This window comes from Ptychodera flava (assembly GCF_041260155.1).
Source record: "Ptychodera flava strain L36383 chromosome 3 unlocalized genomic scaffold, AS_Pfla_20210202 Scaffold_25__1_contigs__length_14229661_pilon, whole genome shotgun sequence".
Lineage (NCBI taxonomy): Eukaryota > Metazoa > Hemichordata > Enteropneusta > Ptychoderidae > Ptychodera > Ptychodera flava.
The window spans coordinates 11,798,273-11,817,415 of record NW_027248279.1 but is presented as its reverse complement, the minus strand read 5'-3'; the positions used below and the strand labels follow the sequence as shown (position 1 = coordinate 11,817,415).

Genomic DNA, 19,143 nt, shown 5'->3' with positions numbered 1-19,143 from the left:
TCACATCGGTCAAAGTAAGATTGAATAAGGAAGACGAAAATGCTTTCATCGATTGACAAAATGAGAAGGAACGAGTCAGTAAATATCGAACCATAAAGGGGAGATCGAGACTGCCATCCCCCATGATTAATCAACTGGGAACAAAATATATTTCGATCGACAGACTTACACAGTAAAACCAGAGACAGCACTTTATTCAGCTTTAAAATAAGTCACCGCCTTTCCTATAATAACACCCCGTTTGCGTTTCGATCTACTCTGCTCTGTCCCCAATCGGTATGGCCGTCCGGGTTTCGCCTGCCGTCGGCGTACTGACTGATACATGGTTATTTCTTCAGGGATCTTTCATCGTTTGGCATAAATAGAGCATCTCTTTTGGTGCACAAGGCAAATCAACGTTTAGAAGGAAAGTCACAGGAGGTTAGGATATTATATAGGTGAAATTAGAATGGAATATTGAAGATGAAAAGACTTATCGGTCGACAAAAATTGTCAGAAACCGAGAATTGAGATTTTCTATGATTAATTTTATTAATTGGGTACAAAAATATTCGATTGAGTCATTAAAACAGCCAGAAAGAGCAATTTCTTCAGCTTGAAAAAATAAGTCGTCGTCTTACTCTTTCCTTGACACTGTCCCCATTTGCGTTTGAAAATATTACTCTGTTCCCCGGGCTCTGTTCCCAGTCGGTAAGAACGCACGGCGCGGCGGCGGCGGCGGCCGTACTTACTGACATGTAACATCGATTTTTCCTCAGCAATTTTTTCAGCGTTCGCAAAAGATTTCGCAAACTCGTCCTTTTAGTGCACGGGGCACATCTGTCTATGTGTTTTAGGAACAAGCAACATGTGGTTTAGAACATAATATCTTCCAATTAGGAAGGGATATTGATTCACACACAGAAAGAGTCTGTAAATTTCAATCGACAGGGGATGGTAAGAATTCGGAAAAGACAATAAGAAAGGGAGAAAGTAGTAATTTATTCTTACTTTCTTCGATATTAAGGTGAGAAAATAGTGACAAAACCAGAGACTAGAGGGTTGGTACTTCACACACGCTGAAACTTCACGCAGATTTCGAAGAGGGCGACTGAGATCCAGCTCACTATAAATCACTGAGGTTTCATACTCAGCGAAAATAATCATGTGACCCAATGAACACCAATCTGAAAGCCGTTTACAAAGCCCTTTGTTGTTCTCATTTCTGCCTTTTTGTCTGACCCGTGGTTCATCGTATTCGTAACGGTGGTTTTCGATGTCTTGAAATATCGTTCATTCACCAACTGAAGGAAGTTTTTGAAGGGTATGTAATTCGGTCGAATTAATAGAGATCGAGAAAGTCCAAATTTTAGTCGGTGGTCGATTTGAAAGGGCCCAAATAAAATTATGTTTTGTGAAAAAAATAGGGTGGTCGAATTAATAGGTGGTCGAATTGATCGGGTTTTTACGGTAATTTGAGTTCTCACATTATGTTCAGATCATTTTATCAGAGCATTTCATTTCCTGAAAACATGTTGTCATTCCATGTCCAGAGAAATTTGTGGCATTGTGTTGAACATTATAAATCACTGTACTGTTGCAATGAAATGAGATGCAGTACTTACGGCAATCTACTTCATCTGAATTATCACCGCAATCATTGTCACGATCACATCTCCAGCGATGAGGAATACAGTGTTCATTGCTGCATGTGAACTCATCATTGGAGCAGTTGGAGCCTAGGATACATACAAAACACATACTGGTATATATACAGACAATAGCTAACCTTATGACAAGTATGACTATCTTGAACATAACCAGCCGTACCATACATCAAGGCCATACTGGGTATTTTAAGTGATGTGTGTGGAGCTAAGTCTACTGACTAGATAACAAAGCTTCATCATAATTCTATGGACCAATGGACACATCTAACTTCAAACCCCCCCTCCCCCTCCCCCAACTTCCTGTAACCAGGTCCATATCCATCATTGATAACAATTGTTTGGGACAAACCATGATAGTAAAAAGGTCAAAATTGTTTAGTCTGCAGACTGTAACTGTAAAGAAATTTGACTCTCCAGTTGACTTCAAAAACATAAGATGTTGAGTTTGTTTCTGTTCCAAGTTAATACTGATTAATCTACAAGCCCTGAACTTTGGATATCGTATGCAGAGACAATACAGCCTTCCTGTATTATCTGTGCAACCTCCCATGGTCCGGAGCGTGTACTTTTCCTTAGAAACTTAGGTGGACTGTTACCCAGAGCAGAGTCTGATGCATTCAAAAATTTCCACAGTAAGCTGGCTATTTTCTACGCAAATGACATGGATATTTAACCCTTTCACCACCATGGTTTGACCCAATCCCATTGTTTTCTATTGTTAATTTGGACCTCTTGACAGGGAAATGGGGGTGAAAGGGTTGACTGAATCACACACCTGCTGAAGTGATACAGCTACCATTCACCATGCGTTCTCCAGATGGACATTCACACATCTCAGATTGGTCAGGGTGTGTTACCGTCTTGGTGGCGTTGTCACAACGACATGATCTGGAGACACCACCGTTATCAGTTGGCTTGACCAAACAAAGTTGACTGCATTGCCCGTTAGAGTTGCCGTCACTTGAACATGGATTTTTCCCTGAATAAGAAGTGGATTCATGTCAGATTCAGATTTAATAGATGTAGCTTTACCAATAACCATATTTGCACTGGGTTGTCACCTTGCAATACTTTACATTGTAGAAACACCAGCTCCAACGTTTGTTTATATTTTCATTCTTTTTGTTACACAAGACAAACATATCGTCTAGTTCTTCTTGTAATATGTTAATTTTTGCTGAAATCCGAATCATTAGCCCTGTAATCACAACCCATTGAGTACAATATGAAGTCCTGTTATAAACAAATGAATTATATTCCAGACAAAATTCAGTTGTCAACAAAAACATCAGATAGGACACACGCGTGTCATTATTTGAACAATGTACACCATATGTAAAAAATGTGATCATATTGCACAAACAGGTGCAGTTGTTTGTGTGACAACACGGAGAAATCTTGACCTAATTCTGTTTGGGGACTTCAGAAACTAAAGTAAAATATAGGCACTGGGACTCATTGCGTTTATCTTGTATAATTCCTGTACCTATGGCGTCAAGGTGAGGTATCTAGAACTGCGTGAACACGGAAAGGATTATGGTGACATGGCAATTCTGTTCTGTTCCTACCTCTTTGTGAAGACTGTGCCAGTATTTTCAGATCCATCACTGAGTATAGATTATCCACAACGGTGGTTTTTCCACTGCCATCATACTTGTTGGCTCTCAGTATGGCCTTCTTGTACCAGTCATCCCAATAAATATGATTCTGATTAAACAAGCACAGAAAAGACAAAATCATTTGAAAAATGATGGAAATTTATTTTCAGTAAGCTGGCACTAATACAATTAATAATGGTAATGGTCAAAGTTTTACGGATAATAAATCACTTTTTATTTAAATATTTAACTTGTGTAGATATTTACTCTCTGATTTACCACCTAAACATTTCTAACCAATGGTTGGGTTTGGGTTAATAACTAGGGTAAAACTAGACTTGGTTCAAGTCTGTGATTTGTGAATGTTTGACTGGAGTGAACGCAATGATTTGTATTCTGCTTTCATGTGAAACGCGCGCGTGAGTGGATGCGATGAGTAGGGTGAACGCCATGAGTGGAGTGAACGCTATACAGTGGAGTTTCACCCGGAATCACAGACTTGGCTTTCTTGCGCGATCTGCGTTGCTATCAATTATTCATGAGATGACGTTTTCTTTACTCATATATTATTCATAAGGTGACATCACTAAATTTTACACATTGGGAGGAGTTACCAATTGACCCTAACTAGACGTGCATAAAACTCACATGGCGTTGTTGACAAAATGTCGAGTGCGATCTCTCCCACAAAAGTCAGCACGACCTCTGGTGTATCACCGAAAACGCGTAAAAATATCTTTGTTGTTTGTGGGGCCCATGTCGAAAAATGCGAATATCGTCGCCGGTTATTCAAGGATGGAAAAAGACACCGTCCTTACAGTTGTAGCCAGTTCTCGTGCCCAAAGCGATGGAAATCAAAAAAACATGTGGGGCGACTTCGTATGTCAGTGATTTTCCGCTGCCGGTTGGTGCGTAGACGAACACATCTTTTCCCTCAATGTAACTCTCAACAAGCTTTCTTTGGTAATCTCGCATGATTAGCGATGGTCGACGATCAGTTGTAAAACGCGGTTGATGTATGAACTTGATGCCATTAGGCCTATTCGCCCAGATATAAAACGTACTCGATGTCTATCTTTGCACGGAGATGACAACGAACGTTTTAATGCATGCAGAGGTTTATTAGTATGCGTTCTTCTTATTGGCCAGATAACGGCGAGGGCTGTCAATCATTTTGTATTTGCTTACGTCACTGTGTACACAGTCCGTCTCACCGCCTGTACTTTGCAAGAAGTCCACGTCGGTGAATCCGGCAGAAACTAACTCACTACGGCGCAGACTCAACGTGACGCATTCAATCGCCGCGAAAACCTGGCGTGAGCTGCCAAATTCCGGATAGGTTTGTACGAAATAGGAGAGACACAAGAGAAACAATTATAAATGATTTTATTATTTTAAAATTCACTGACTTGAACCAAGTCTAGGATAAGGGACTAGGATAAGAGACAAGAGCGTGGAACATGGGACCAGTGTGGCAATGACACTTAGGGACAAAGGGTTAGTGAATAGGGTTTGAGACTAGTGTTTGGTACAAGTCTTAGGGACAAGGGTTGGTGAGTAGTGCGTGAGAGTAGGGTTAAGGGCCAGGGTTAGGGTATATGTCTAGTGAGTAAATGTCTGAGGTTACTATCCTACTTTGTCATTAGATTGCAATGTGAATTTCCCTTAATATCTCTGCACAGGAAACAGTTGGGGCTGGGGCTGGGATTGGGGTTAGAGTAAGTATCTGGTGGGCAACATGTCCACAGGTTACCAATGTGAGAGTTACACGACTGTTTACTAAATCATTTAAAATAATTTTGTTGTGTAATTCTGCCCACAATGATTTTAATATTTGCCAAGGACTGTTTATGACAAAAGATTATCTTTGAGAAATCTGGTGATGAATCATTTTGAAACATTTGCATTTTATTTTGGCATTTTTATGGCAGTGCTACCATTTGTACTCCCTAAACTTTCACAAGAAAATTTTGGACATTTTCTCACCTTATATACACCAATAGCATATGGATGTGGGATGTCTTCATTCAACAAGACCTGTCTTTCTGAACCATCTAAGTTTGCTGTCTCAATGCGGTCAAAGTAAGCATCAGTCCAGTACAGTCTCTGAGTCTGGTGGTCAATGATGATGCCATTGGGCCAGTGGATGTTGTCGTCAATTATGATGTCACTGCGGCCTCCGTCCATGTGACCTTTGCGAATGTGAGGCTGATCTCCCCAGTCTGTCCAGTACATATAGCTGTACAATACATAGCAAATGTGTAAGATGACAAGTGTTTGATACTATTGTTACGTCGGTATTCAAAAACGTTCAATGTCAGGTTTACAAGTACAAAGAGCTGGTGTAAAAGTCAAGACAATCACACCCTAAACACATTAACAAACTTTTCTGAGGACATTTGAAGGCATACATAAAGACTTTCTAGCAAATTTCATTTCAATCACAGGTAACACCTCTTTGAAGGTCCCATGCATTATAGTAGAAGTAAAATGCCATAATTTTGAACCAAATCCTCATCACATTTATCTGCTACGATTTCTTATCAAAAGTTTGGTAAAAATCTTAAGAAATTGACTGGGATATATTTTTTAAAATGCAACAAAAACTGACTTTGGCGCTTACAGGGTTAAAGTGCACCCAAACACGGTCACAGACAAAACTATTGTAAAGTGCGCCCTCATACAGTCACACAAAAAGCTATTGTAAAGTGCGCCCTCATGCAGTCAAAGACAAAACTATGGTAGTGTGCCCTTATACAGTCACAGGCAAAATCAAATAACACAGTTCAATGTGACCTCATAGGATCACATGACAAACTCACCCTCTCAGTGGATCTATTGTCAGTGCTCTAGGGTTATCCAATGAGTTGCTTTCAGTGAACAACTCCCTACGATGCAAACCCGTCTTCCTTGCCACCTCAATCTTCTTAGTGCCAGAGTCTACCCAGTATATGTTTTCAGCCAGCCAATCGTAGACGATGGATTCCACGGTATGTAAACGACCTGACACAATGGTTTCATGCTCACCACTTCCATCAAGGCACATACGCTGTTGACACATATGGCAAAGCAAACGTTTACTCAAATACTGACAAAAGATATGATACCTGTTATTTCATATTAACTCAGCTGAGTCCAATATCACATTCAAAGTTTCACTGAAATAGCTCACATCATACACTGACAATTGTCAAACTACAAGAGACACCATAATAGGAGATTGCCGAAGACACAATTCAAATTCAAAGAAACGCAATATTTCCGATAGAATAAAACTATTTGTTAAAGCACATCACTACACATTCAAACCTTCATAGCTTTAAAATGACTGAGCCAATTTTCCTTCAGGAAAACACCATCTTTTATAAAAGAAATGATGGATTTTGTTCATATACAGTGTTTGGTCAGAAACTACGGTATGTTAACATCTTCTGTTTATCAATATGCTGTAAGGTCAGGTCAAAGGTCGATGCTACGATGGTTTAGTACATGGTTAAAGATTAAGCTGGCATAAGGTGACAAAAGGTCATGGCTAACCTTGATAGCATCCTGTATCATATCAGCCCAGTAGACACAATTATCATCATAATCAAAATCTACAGCTATGGCATTCTGTAGTCCCCTGAGAGGTAACGTCTCCTCTCGGTTCTCACCAAGGATATATCGCCGAATCTCAGTCCTCATGGCATACAGAAGAAACTCCGGCTTTTCTACAAAAGGAAATAAGTTTTGAAGATTGACAGTTAATTCTTTGCAAACTTCACAACAGACTGCAGTTACCGTTATTATTGCATTACTTACGGAGGGGTATTCATGAGAATGAATTCATGACATTTTTGAAGAAAGGTCTGCAATATTCATAATGCCCCATATTCCAAATATATCTGGTTGTATCATATGGCTTACAAACAATCTATCGAAATGCGGCACTATCTTGTTGACTTGAACAGTTCATTGTGAAGAAAAGGAAAATTGTGTAACTGCTCTCACTTTTATCCTTTTTCCTGCCAGACATTATCACTTCCCCATCAGCCAACTCAGTGAAACGCAGTATTGAGCCAAAACTATACATATTTCCACCCATTTGGCTTGCTCTGTTCCAGCTTTAGTCCACAAAAATTATATTTACAGTACAGTATCTGTGATTTCAGGGGTTTCAGAAAACTTGGCAAGAAAAGGGTTAATTCGGTCATCAACTCCATTGTACAGTCGTCTCATTAACCTACTCAACAGAAATCCTTCTGGCTGCAAAAACATTGATTCATTGACCTGTATACCCCTAATGCTTGTAAATGCTCCAAAATCACTAATGACAACAATGGATCAGGGCCAAAACACTGGTGGTGAATGGGTGGTGGGATGCACCTTAGCAATTAAGAGCAGGGATGTAGAAAATTTGGGTTACAGGTGGCAAAAATAAAAGTATCGGCAGTTACAAATAGTGAATGTGGACATGAAAAGTTTGTGCAAAATGTCCTGATTTTTACTAACACTAAATTTTCACGACTGGCAAATTTTAGCTGACAGCCCGGTTGTTTTTGTCGGCTGCCGGCTATTTTCTACATCCCTGGAAGAGACACTGGGACTCAAATATTTTCACAATACTTACCTTCTTTACTGATTGTGTGCACTCATTTTAAAATTTGATGAGTAAATTAAGCAAACATGCCTTGTTTTCATTCAAAATAAAATTAAATACCCCGATTTAAAATTACGATGGCATCCACTTTGATGTTTTTGTTTTTTTACTTGAAAAGAAAAGATCTGGAGAAGAAGTCTGAATCATTCTTTTTGGAGGTGTATACAACCTTCATTTAAAGGGTGAGTATTCTTACCAGCAACTGGGCAGGAGACCTGGTCTGCTTCATATCGGTTTTCAAGACCTCCATGACACATATCACCGGAAACTTTACGGTATCTTTGAAAAGAAAGGACAGCGACAGGTAACACAATTGTCACATTTAGGGTAGAATCCACCAAGGGGATAGATACTTGATCTTTCTAAATTTTACATAATTCTTTTGGTCTATCACTTGTTTGGGCTCATTCTTCAGCTTATGGATTAACACAAGTTTTCTCAGGCTTGTTTTTGTGACCATCGAAAATTTTATTATACCCCTCAGAGATAACTCCGGGATGGTGACACTTTGATTTTAAAATATCAGTAAATGTTGGGTAATTTGTATCTTTGGGACAACATTTTGCAAGATGACCCATGGGGATTTGTTTATAGCTTCCTAGTGGAAAGTTTGAGCAAAAGATTATTTTTTTCAATATGGAGGCATGGACTACAAAATATTCTTCAATGATGCCTTCACGGTATTCTTCATAATGCATTTAAAATTTCAGCAACTCTTTAAACTATCCTCTTCTACAGAAGCTGTATCACTCACTGATTCTTTCATTGGACATTTACCATTTGTAAATCCATATTTCATAGCAAGCTGATCAATGACAGTTCACCTAACACACTGATTTAGATGGACCATTATGAGTGACACACACACACACAGTTCATGGTCAACTTGAGAATTCATTCTGAAATCATCACCACTGCCACAGTTTGCTGTTTTTCTATTTCAAACAGAACTGACTCAACTCAAAATTTAGAAAGTCGATGCCCAGTAACTGTTCTTATGTTTGTATAAACAATGCATTTCTTCAATTTTATTTACTGGATGCACATCAAAAGGACTAATGATTAAAATGTTCAATTGTATCACATACGGTACAATCTGTCACATGATTTCATTTGATCAGCTGAAAGGTAAATTTTATATGAAGTATTCCTGTGCTGTGTGAGGCCATATTCCCTTTGAATCAAGTACATATACCTGTGTCTTTGACCAATTTCACATGAATTCCTGCCAATAATTTTCAAGCCACTGGCCTCCTAATTGACCTTGACCTTCTAACCAGCATGTATGAACTCTGTCTGTCTGTTATGGACATACTTCAATCCTTAATCACATGACCTTTGACCTACCCCTTGCTGCGTCTATAGAATGTCCCCTCTGGACAAGGGACCGGTACAGCAGATGGATCTATGCCACTCTCCTCATCCGGCTGACATATATCAGTCCAGTAGTCATGTTCCCTGTAGCCAAAGTCACTGAAATGTACAAAACACACGACAACAGCTATCTGTCAGTTGTAGGTTGCTTGCTTGTAGAAATGGTGCGTCTGAGTAACTCTCTTCGTACACCATAATGCACACTGCATCATGGAAGCAGTAAAATAGAACTCCTGCAACCAAGCCATACATTGTGCATACACAGCACTTTATTACAGCATTTCTAAGTAAATCATGTGTCATGTACCAAGGCTTACACAGATACATGTAGTATATCAGTGGTAAGACAACTTACCATTCAAAATCTTCTCTGGTACACAGACAATACTCTTCAGTGATTGGTCTATCATAGTCCTGGCCATTGAAGCATTTGGCATGGGCAATGCGTCTTTCAAATGTCTGCTTGCTTCCCATCAGGCACTCTGAGAGTTCACCAGGTCTTTCTTCTCCTGGAGACCACATCTTGTAGTCATCTGGTCCACACTTTGATTCTGAAACAAATCATTCACTGTATCATTTGTACTTCAATGGTGCCCTCAGCATGTCGTCTGTACTGGTAGGGGGGTCCCTAGCTGTGTCATGCACACCAAACTAGACTCCCTAGTGCTGTGGGCTGATCATTGTTAAAGGTATACAGTCACATGTAATCTAAATATGCCCATATATGGTCAAAGGGGCGTGGTGTTTTAAAAAGTGGCCATCCACTTAAAATCTGTGATTGGCTAGATTTTTTCTTTTTTTCGTGGTAATTGTGGCAAAATTGGAACAGGTGACAGCATACCTTTAACTGTGTCCCACTGCTGTTTATTTTTGGGGACATTTTGCACATTTTGTGGACAACATGCATCAGTTGTCAATCAAATTTTGTATTATTTCTTAACAAGTTGGTTTCACTGAACAAAATTCAAGCTACTGGGGGACCATGTCGCTATGCTTGAATTTCAGGCAATTGTAACAGTATACTGTATCTGCCGCCAATCTGAGCTCAGACTACAGTCAAGCAAATTATGATATCAAGTGCAGTGTTTTAATTACTTTTAATCATAGCTAGCTCTGAAAATACGTAAGTGTAAGCCTCAAAAATAATTATTCACCAGATATGAACTGAATATGCTCACGTGTTTTACAACAGGTTCATTAATAGTAGTACGCTTCACAGAACAATGAGATATATGTTATCACTATATGTAGCAGGGTTTTTTAAAACTTCGCACAGTACTCTCAGAGTTTAATCACTAATTACAAAACTTTATTTAATATGCGAATGAGCTGTCAATTAACTTGACACTGCTCAATGCTTTATGGGACAATTAGATATCCATCAGATCAACATTTGTAGCACGTTTTATTTAATTTAATGCTGTAATTTTAGAGTAATGTCACTAATTACAAAGTTCATTAAATATGCAAATAAACCTTACAGTAACTTGACACTGTTCAATGATTCATAGCACAATTAAATATCTATCAAGTCAATATCTGTAGCACGTTGCACAAAATTTTAGTGCCAAAATTTCAGAGTTATTACCTAATTACAAAGTTTATAAATATGCAAATGAACCCTTAATGAACTTATACCACTAAATGCTTTACAACACAGTTAGATATCTGTCGTATCAGTATGTGCAGCAGTGTTCATCACATTTGATGCAGTTATTTCGGAGTTATATGACTAATTATAAGACTTCATGGAATATGCAAATGAGCTCATCATTAACTTGACACTGCTTAATGCTTCTCAGTACAATTGGATATTTATCAGATCAACATCTGTAGCAAGTTTCATCAAATTTAATGCTTTAATTATTGAGTAAAATCACTAATTACAAAGTTCATTAAATATGCAAATGAACCCTTAATTAACTTCACACAACTAAATGCTCTACACCACAATTAGATATCTGTCGGATCAGTATCTGCAGCAGATTTCATCACATTTGGTGCAATTATTTTGGAGTTATATCACTAATTACTAAACTTCATAAAATATGCAAATGACCTATTTGTTAACTTGACACTGCCAAATGCTTCTCAGTACAATTAGATATTTATCAAAACAATATCTGTACCAAATTTCACTGACTTGGGTGCTGTAATTTCAGAGTTATATACCTAATTACAAAGTTCATTAAATATGCAAATGAACCCTTAATTAATTTCACACTACTAAATGCTGTACACTACAGTTAGATATCAGTCGGATCAGTATCTGCAGCAGATTTCATCACATTTGGTGAAGTTATTTCGGAGTTATATGACTAATTACAAACCTTCATAAAATATGCAAATGAGCTATTTATTAACTTGACACTGCCTAATGCTTCTAACTATAATTAGATATATATTAGATCAATATTTGTTGCAAGTATCATCAAGTTTGGTGCAGGAATTTCAGAGTTATCTCACTAATAACAAAAGTTCATTAAATATGCAAATGAGGAGATAATTGACATGACACTCACAGTATCATCATAATGTTCTCAGATTGTCATCTGTGAAAAGTTTCATGAAATTTGGTGCAGTATTTCTTGATATATGTCTACACTGTCATTACCGTCTCCATAGGGAAACCATTGTAAGGAAAAAAACAATATTGCATAACTTCATTAATATGCAAGCCACACTAACCAAAATCTAATCAGTTCTTGCAAGTAACACATGGTACCGGTGTACCAAATCTGACTTGAATCCGTTCAGGCGTTTTTGAGTTATCGTGTAAACAGACAGACAGACACACACACACACACACACACACTAACACACACACACACACACGGACAGACAGACAGACATCGCTATGACAATAGCCCACGTGTTTACACACATGAGCTAAAATAAAGGTCATCATCAGTAATAGATATTACTTGCAGACTACACCCATCACAGTCCACTCATGAGTGTGCCCGAGGTGACAGGCAGTACGCAGGAGTGCGGGACAACAGGTTCCATTTTTAGGAACATTGTCACAAGGGCGCGTCCTGGCGGCAACACTGTGGTCATATATTGACCAAGGAGCATAAGCCCATACACCACTGTATTTTGTGCATGATTACTCTATTGTACACCTTTCATCTCTTAAGATGAAATGTCTCAAGATTTTACTTGCACTCGTGACGTAATAACCGTGTCACCACTTGTCTTCTACCAATGGTGACATGGTCATTATGTCACTCTTATTTTCCTTCGCTGAACAAAGAAAAATATTAAGAATAATATATAATTATTGAAAAATGGTCAACACTTACCAAATATAGATGACAGGTTGACTTGTATGATCATCCATGTATGTCTCTCACCGACCTTTGACCCAAAGAGTGTGAACACAGATGTGTGTTCACCAGGTTCTGTCATCAGCCCATACACTTGCACTTTGAATTTGTCAATGAATTTCAACGTGGTCCAGGTCTCGCCTTCATTCCAGCTGTATCTGTGAGTGGATGGGTGTATAAGAATGTCATTGACAACCTGAGAAATATCACCTCACTTCATAGAAAGGAGATTGTGATTTAAATATTTCTGGGAAAAGGAGTAAGTACAAACAAAGGATGGTATATCTGAACTTCAAATACAGGCTGTACCTATCATGTTATACATATACTGTCTGCAGTTTGCAAGGCTAATACTTTAGTCTTCAACAAACATCAGAAAAACAAATCAACTATTACTTTATTTTGGAATAAAATTAGAAATATTGTAGGTGGTTACGGCTACTGTCCCATTTAAAGTTTGAACAGACAATGACTCACTTAATAGTTTCGGTAGCACCAAACTGTTTGACAGCCACTATCAGTCCACCATGATCACCAAATGTAAACAAATAATTCTCCTTTAACACCTGAAAAAATATGGTTCCCATAAAGAAATTAAAGTTAACACACAGAACATGATTTACACTTGCTGAATAATGTGCTCCCCGGTAATATCACTATTAAACAAATCTGTTTGTCTTTACGTGAATTTCATAACAAATAGACAGAAATGTGCATTTTTTACTGGACTCATAGAGTTTTTACTACTACAGACAATGGTTTGGACAATAGAAAAGTTGAGGAAAATAGTCAAACTATAGACAATGGTTTGACAATAGAGAAGTTGAGGAAAATAGTCAACTATAGACAATGGTTTGACAATAGAGAAGTTGAGGAAAATAGTCAACTATAGACAATGGTTTGACAATAGAGAAGTTGAGGAAAATAGTCAAACTATAGACAATGGTTTGACAATAGAAAAGTTGAGGAAAATAGTCAAACTATAGACAATGGTTTGACAATAGAAAAGTTGAGGAAAATAGTCAAACTATAGACAATGGTTTGACAATAGAAAAGTTGAGGCAAATAGTCAAACTATAGACTGGTTTGACAATAGAGAAGTTGAGGAAAATAGTCAAAATATAGACAATGGTTTGACAATAGAGAAGTTGAGGAAAATAGTCAAACTATAGATAATGCTTTGACAATAGAGAAGTTGAGGGAAAATAGTCAAACTATAGACAATGGTTTGACAATAGAGAAGTTGAGGAAAATAGTCAAACTATAGATAATGCTTTGACAATAGAGAGTTGAGGAAATAGTCAAACTATAGACAATGCTTTGACAATAGAAAAGTTGAGGGAAAATAGTCAAACTATAGACAATGGTTTGACAATAGAAAAGTTGAGGAAAATAGTCAAACTATAGACAATGCTTTGACAATAGAAAAGTTGAGGAAAATAGTCAAACTATAGACAATGGTTTGACAATAGAAAAGTTGAGGAAAATAGTCAAACTATAGACAATGGTTTGACAATAGAAAAGTTGAGGAAAATAGTCAAACTATAGACAATGGTTTGACAATAGAGAAGTTGAGGAAAATAGTCAAACTATAGACAATGGTTTGACAATAGAAAAGTTGAGGCAAATAGTCAACTATAGACTGGTTTGACAATAGAGAAGTTGAGGAAAATAGTCAAAATATAGACAATGGTTTGACAATAGAGAAGTTGAGGAAAATAGTCAAACTATAGATAATGCTTTGACAATAGAGAAGTTGAGGAAAATAGTCAAACTATAGACAATGGTTTGACAATAGAGAAGTTGAGGAAAATAGTCAAACTATAGATAATGCTTTGACAATAGAGAAGTTGAGGAAAATAGTCAAACTATAGACAATGCTTTGACAATAGAAAAGTTGAGGGAAAATAGTCAAACTATAGACAATGGTTTGGACAATAGAAAAGTTGAGGAAAAAAAATAGTCAAACTATAGACAATGCTTTGACAATAGAAAAGTTGAGGAAAATAGTCAAACTATAGACAATGGTTTGACAATAGAAAAGTTGAGGAAAATAGTCAAACTATAGACAATGCTTTGACAATAGAAAAGTTGAGGAAAATAGTCAAACTATAGACAATGGTTTGACAATAGAAAAGTTGAGGAAAATAGTCAAACTATAGACAATGGTTTGACAATAGAGAAGTTGAGGAAAATAGTCAAACTATAGATAATGCTTTGACAATAGAGAAGTTGAGGGAAAATAGTCAAACTATAGACAATGGTTTGGACAATAGAAAAGTTGAGGAAAATAGTCAAACTATAGACAATGGTTTGGACAATAGAAAAGTTGAGGAAAATAGTCAAACTATAGACAATGGTTTGACAATAGAAAAGTTGAGGAAAATAGTCAAACTATAGACAATGGTTTGACAATAGAAAAGTTGAGGCAAATAGTCAAACTATAGACAATGGTTTGGACAATAGAAAAGTTGAGGAAAATAGTCAAACTATAGACAATGGTTTGACAATAGAAAAGTTGAGGAAAATAGTCAAACTATAGACAATGGTTTGACAATAGAAAAGTTGAGGCAAATAGTCAAACTATAGACTGGTTTGACAATAGAGAAGTTGAGGAAAATAGTCAAAATATAGACAATGGTTTGACAATAGAGAAGTTGAGGAAAATAGTCAAACTATAGATAATGCTTTGACAATAGAGAAGTTGAGGGAAAATAGTCAAACTATAGACAATGGTTTGACAAGAGAGAAGTTGAGGGAAAATAGTCAAACTATAGACAATGGTTTGACAATAGAGAAGTTGAGGAAAATAGTCAAACTATAGACAATGGTTTGACAATAGAGAAGTTGAGGAAAATAGTCAAACTATAGACAATGGTTTGACAATAGAGAAGTTGAGGAAAATAGTCAAACTATAGACAATGGTTTGACAATAGAAAAGTTGAGGCAAATAGTCAAACTATAGACAATGGTTTGACAATAGAGAAGTTGAGGAAAATAGTCAAACTATAGACAATGGTGTGACAATAGAGAAGTTGAGGAAAATAGTCAAACTCCAAATGCTGACATCATATATGTGATGAATATGAAGAAGGGATGGATTGATTGACGGTTTTATCAGACATGCACAGACACATACATACATAGATACATACATAGATACATACGTACATACATACATAAGTACAGACATAAATACATACATACATGTATATAAATACATACATACAGACAGACATCCAGACATACATCCATCAATCCATCCATCCATCCATCCATACATACATGGTACATACATTCATACATACATCCATACATACATATGTACATCCATCCATCTGTCCAGCCCGCCATCCATCCGTCCGTACATACATAATACATACATACATACATCCATCCATACATACATAAATACATACATACATCCAGCCTTTGATACATACATACATACATACATACATACATACATACATACATACATGTATACATACATACATATATACATACAGACGTAGACACACAGACACAAAAACCAAGAGATTCACATCCACATGACACATACAAATTCATAAACACATACACATTCACATAGGTTATGCAAAGGCATATAACTACAAACAAACACATTGTAAGCACATACACTAACACTGTGAACACATACACCAACATTATAATACACTTAACTAGTATGCTATAAACGATAGTTTTACAAACTAAATGATTGAAACATGATGACATTCATCCAGAAGTTTGAAATACTCACTTCAAACCACTCGACACCAGCAGTAGTTGACAAAAACACACTGGGATTTTGTTTCATGGTTTCACCGACAGATCCAGTGGCCATAATGAGACCAGGGGCCGACTGTTTGGACATGATTGGGTATCTTCTAGAACCAGGATATAACTGACTGAACTTCTGAGTCAAGTGAAGTGAACACCTGGGATTCTACAGACAAAAAAGGCACATCAAAATTTGACTTGGACATGAATTTAAATCAAATTTATTTTACACTTTCTTGACGGACATATTATCATCAATGAAAATATTGGCATAGCAGATCCATCCCTATTTTGTAGATAATATGGCATCCAAACGTACTGAATAATAAATATATTACTTGTTTTTGGCCAGAATGGCTACAGATAATGGTGCATGGTGTGACAATTTTAAAAACTTTCCTCACTGTGCCCAACATAAGCAGCAGAAACATATTTCTGCAGCTTCATTTTTGAAAGTGCAGCCAGTTTTGACGATTGCACTAAAAAGGGTAAGTTCAGTGTATGAACACACATTTTCTTGCAAATCCTTATACAGCCAAGTTCATACGTCAACACCACATTCATGCAATTATCCTAATCCACTAACTCCTTACTGTGTACTTTTCCAGTTAATAGGTAGAAAACGTACCCTGTCACACTCAGGAAAGGGTTTGCCCTTACTGTCTCTAGAGGGCGGCATCACTTTCTCCCATACACCTCCTTTGTCAAATGTTATCAGGGATACCATGTTTTCTTCGAGGAATCCAGCGTTTGTGTTGTTGAACTGTGAAGCTATGTAGATACCCCTCATACCTTCTACCTTGTGGATTTCAGCAAATGGCGTGTCTGCGTAATAGCTATTCAAGACAAAAATCATCATCTGTCAGTAAAAATATCACGGCATAGCTTAAAGGTATACTGTCACCTGTTCCAATTTTGCCACAGTTACCATGGAAAGAGAAAATCTAACAAATCACAGATTTTAAGCGGGTTGCCGATTCTTAAAAACAGCACCCTCACATGGGCATTTTGAATACCTAAGAACGCCCCTTTGACCATATATGGGCATATTTAGATTACAGGTGACTGTATATCTTTAAGGCAATAAAAAACGGACAAGGTCCTAGTATTCAAACTCTCAAATTTTTACAATATCTTTCTGATCCACAGCGGATATGGACTCATTTCAAAGCTCTTGCAGTAAGTATTGTTTTCAACGTCTGGTTAACATAGGGATTGTGGCCATTTTGATATTGGTTCATTTAAGGCAATTTCTTTCCAAAGTACCAAAATTTGCAAAGTGTTACTTATGATGTATTTTCCAGTTACCGTACTTTAATGACTTGCCAACACAGCTTTCTATGCACAAGTTATTTTTGACAACTGAAAGTTGAAATTAACAATGGACATATTACACAGACTTTCATTTTTATATTACAAGTGATTCTGATAACTACTAACCTTCAACTAAATGGAGTAACACGAAGGTTTCAGAATTCAGTTTCATTGAGGAGTTGCAGAAATATTTTTTATTGTTGCAACCATGCAGACTTGTCAGATGAAGGATTTGTACCAAGGGCACTACTTCGGTAAATTTTACAGATGATTCAATCATGTACACACCAAGGCTACCATTGTTATGTGAATAAAACTAGGAACAGCAGAATAGGTACCTGAATTCTAAATCATTTCCCTATGTACCGGTGATTCTGCAAAATGGTTTTTACTTTGTGTATTAAGTCGAGCATCCAGTAAATTTGCAAAAGCCATTAAAAGCATAACATCATATCAACCCTTTGGGCGCTGTAATTTTTCCCGCCAAAAATTTAGATGCAACATTTTACCGATTTTATGAATTTTTATGTAATTTTTTCATAACTTTGGACCACATGGACGTTATATTTCATTGGCTACAGATTTTTATCAAAATTTTAGCAAAAAATTAGGAAAATATTGACTGGTGTACATATGATAAAGGTGACAAAATTTGACTTTGGCGCTAAAAGGGTAGATACGGTAACTAAATGGTTAAACCTCAGTGAAAACACTGAGATGTCCATGTATCTCTACAGATAACTATCCATACCTCAACCAAGTGTCTTTACCGGGACCTTCAGGACTGAAGTAGACAACATTCTCCAGTGACAATGAGAACTCAATGCCGGCAGATTCTGAGATGTAGAGGTGAGTTACAGCTGACGTTTTGTTGTGGTTCACACAGACAAACACTTGGTGTTCTGACGCATCCGCTATGTAGAAATCCTGGAAAACAGAATCACACACTTTAGAATGGGATTGAATATATGTTACATTTATAGAACACTGGGTCTTATTCTCCTATTTTATGTATCATGGCCATCCTAGGGAGACATATACTTTGGAAACAGACCCTCTAGTGTAAGGTTGAAGTTTAACATGAGTAAGCTTATGATGTATACTTATCAGAAATTGTTTATCTGTCAGTTCAAGGAAAATTGGCACATAGTTGACTAAATCAGTCTGATCATTGTAGACAGTGAAACCATCGCCAGCAGTCTAGCCACAGTCTCTCCACACACCGGTTGGCAAACGCCTGGGTCCCTATTGTTACAATGCGCCTTATGGTTTGACATAAAGATGTCTGTGTTTGTAATTGTAAGGCTTCATTGCGGTTTGAATACAATCCACCCCACAACGAAATAATCACCACATTTCATGTGATACATGATGTCATAAATGTTTATCATTAGGTGACTGGTAAAGTGAGAAAAACGTTGTTTACTGCATGGCAATGCAGGCGAGCTACCGTAACC

General features: G+C 37.2%; 1 protein-coding gene across 1 annotated transcript in view; it reads right to left on the bottom strand.

Moving 5' to 3' along the window:
• Positions 1–19,143, bottom strand: part of LOC139125266 (sortilin-related receptor-like) — a 71,595-nt gene that overhangs the window by 20,382 nt on the left and 32,070 nt on the right. The window contains exons 7-20 of the mRNA XM_070691356.1: positions 18,438–18,613; positions 17,001–17,208; positions 16,353–16,538; positions 13,067–13,155; positions 12,566–12,747; positions 9,616–9,811; positions 9,234–9,359; positions 8,083–8,165; positions 6,785–6,957; positions 6,070–6,296; positions 5,234–5,486; positions 3,218–3,356; positions 2,425–2,628; positions 1,605–1,718 (exon numbers count right to left, since the gene is read on the bottom strand). Of these exons, the coding sequence (XP_070547457.1) occupies positions 1,605–1,718; positions 2,425–2,628; positions 3,218–3,356; positions 5,234–5,486; positions 6,070–6,296; positions 6,785–6,957; positions 8,083–8,165; positions 9,234–9,359; positions 9,616–9,811; positions 12,566–12,747; positions 13,067–13,155; positions 16,353–16,538; positions 17,001–17,208; positions 18,438–18,613 (2,356 nt within the window). The remainder of the gene's footprint in view (positions 1–1,604; positions 1,719–2,424; positions 2,629–3,217; positions 3,357–5,233; positions 5,487–6,069; positions 6,297–6,784; positions 6,958–8,082; positions 8,166–9,233; positions 9,360–9,615; positions 9,812–12,565; positions 12,748–13,066; positions 13,156–16,352; positions 16,539–17,000; positions 17,209–18,437; positions 18,614–19,143) is intronic.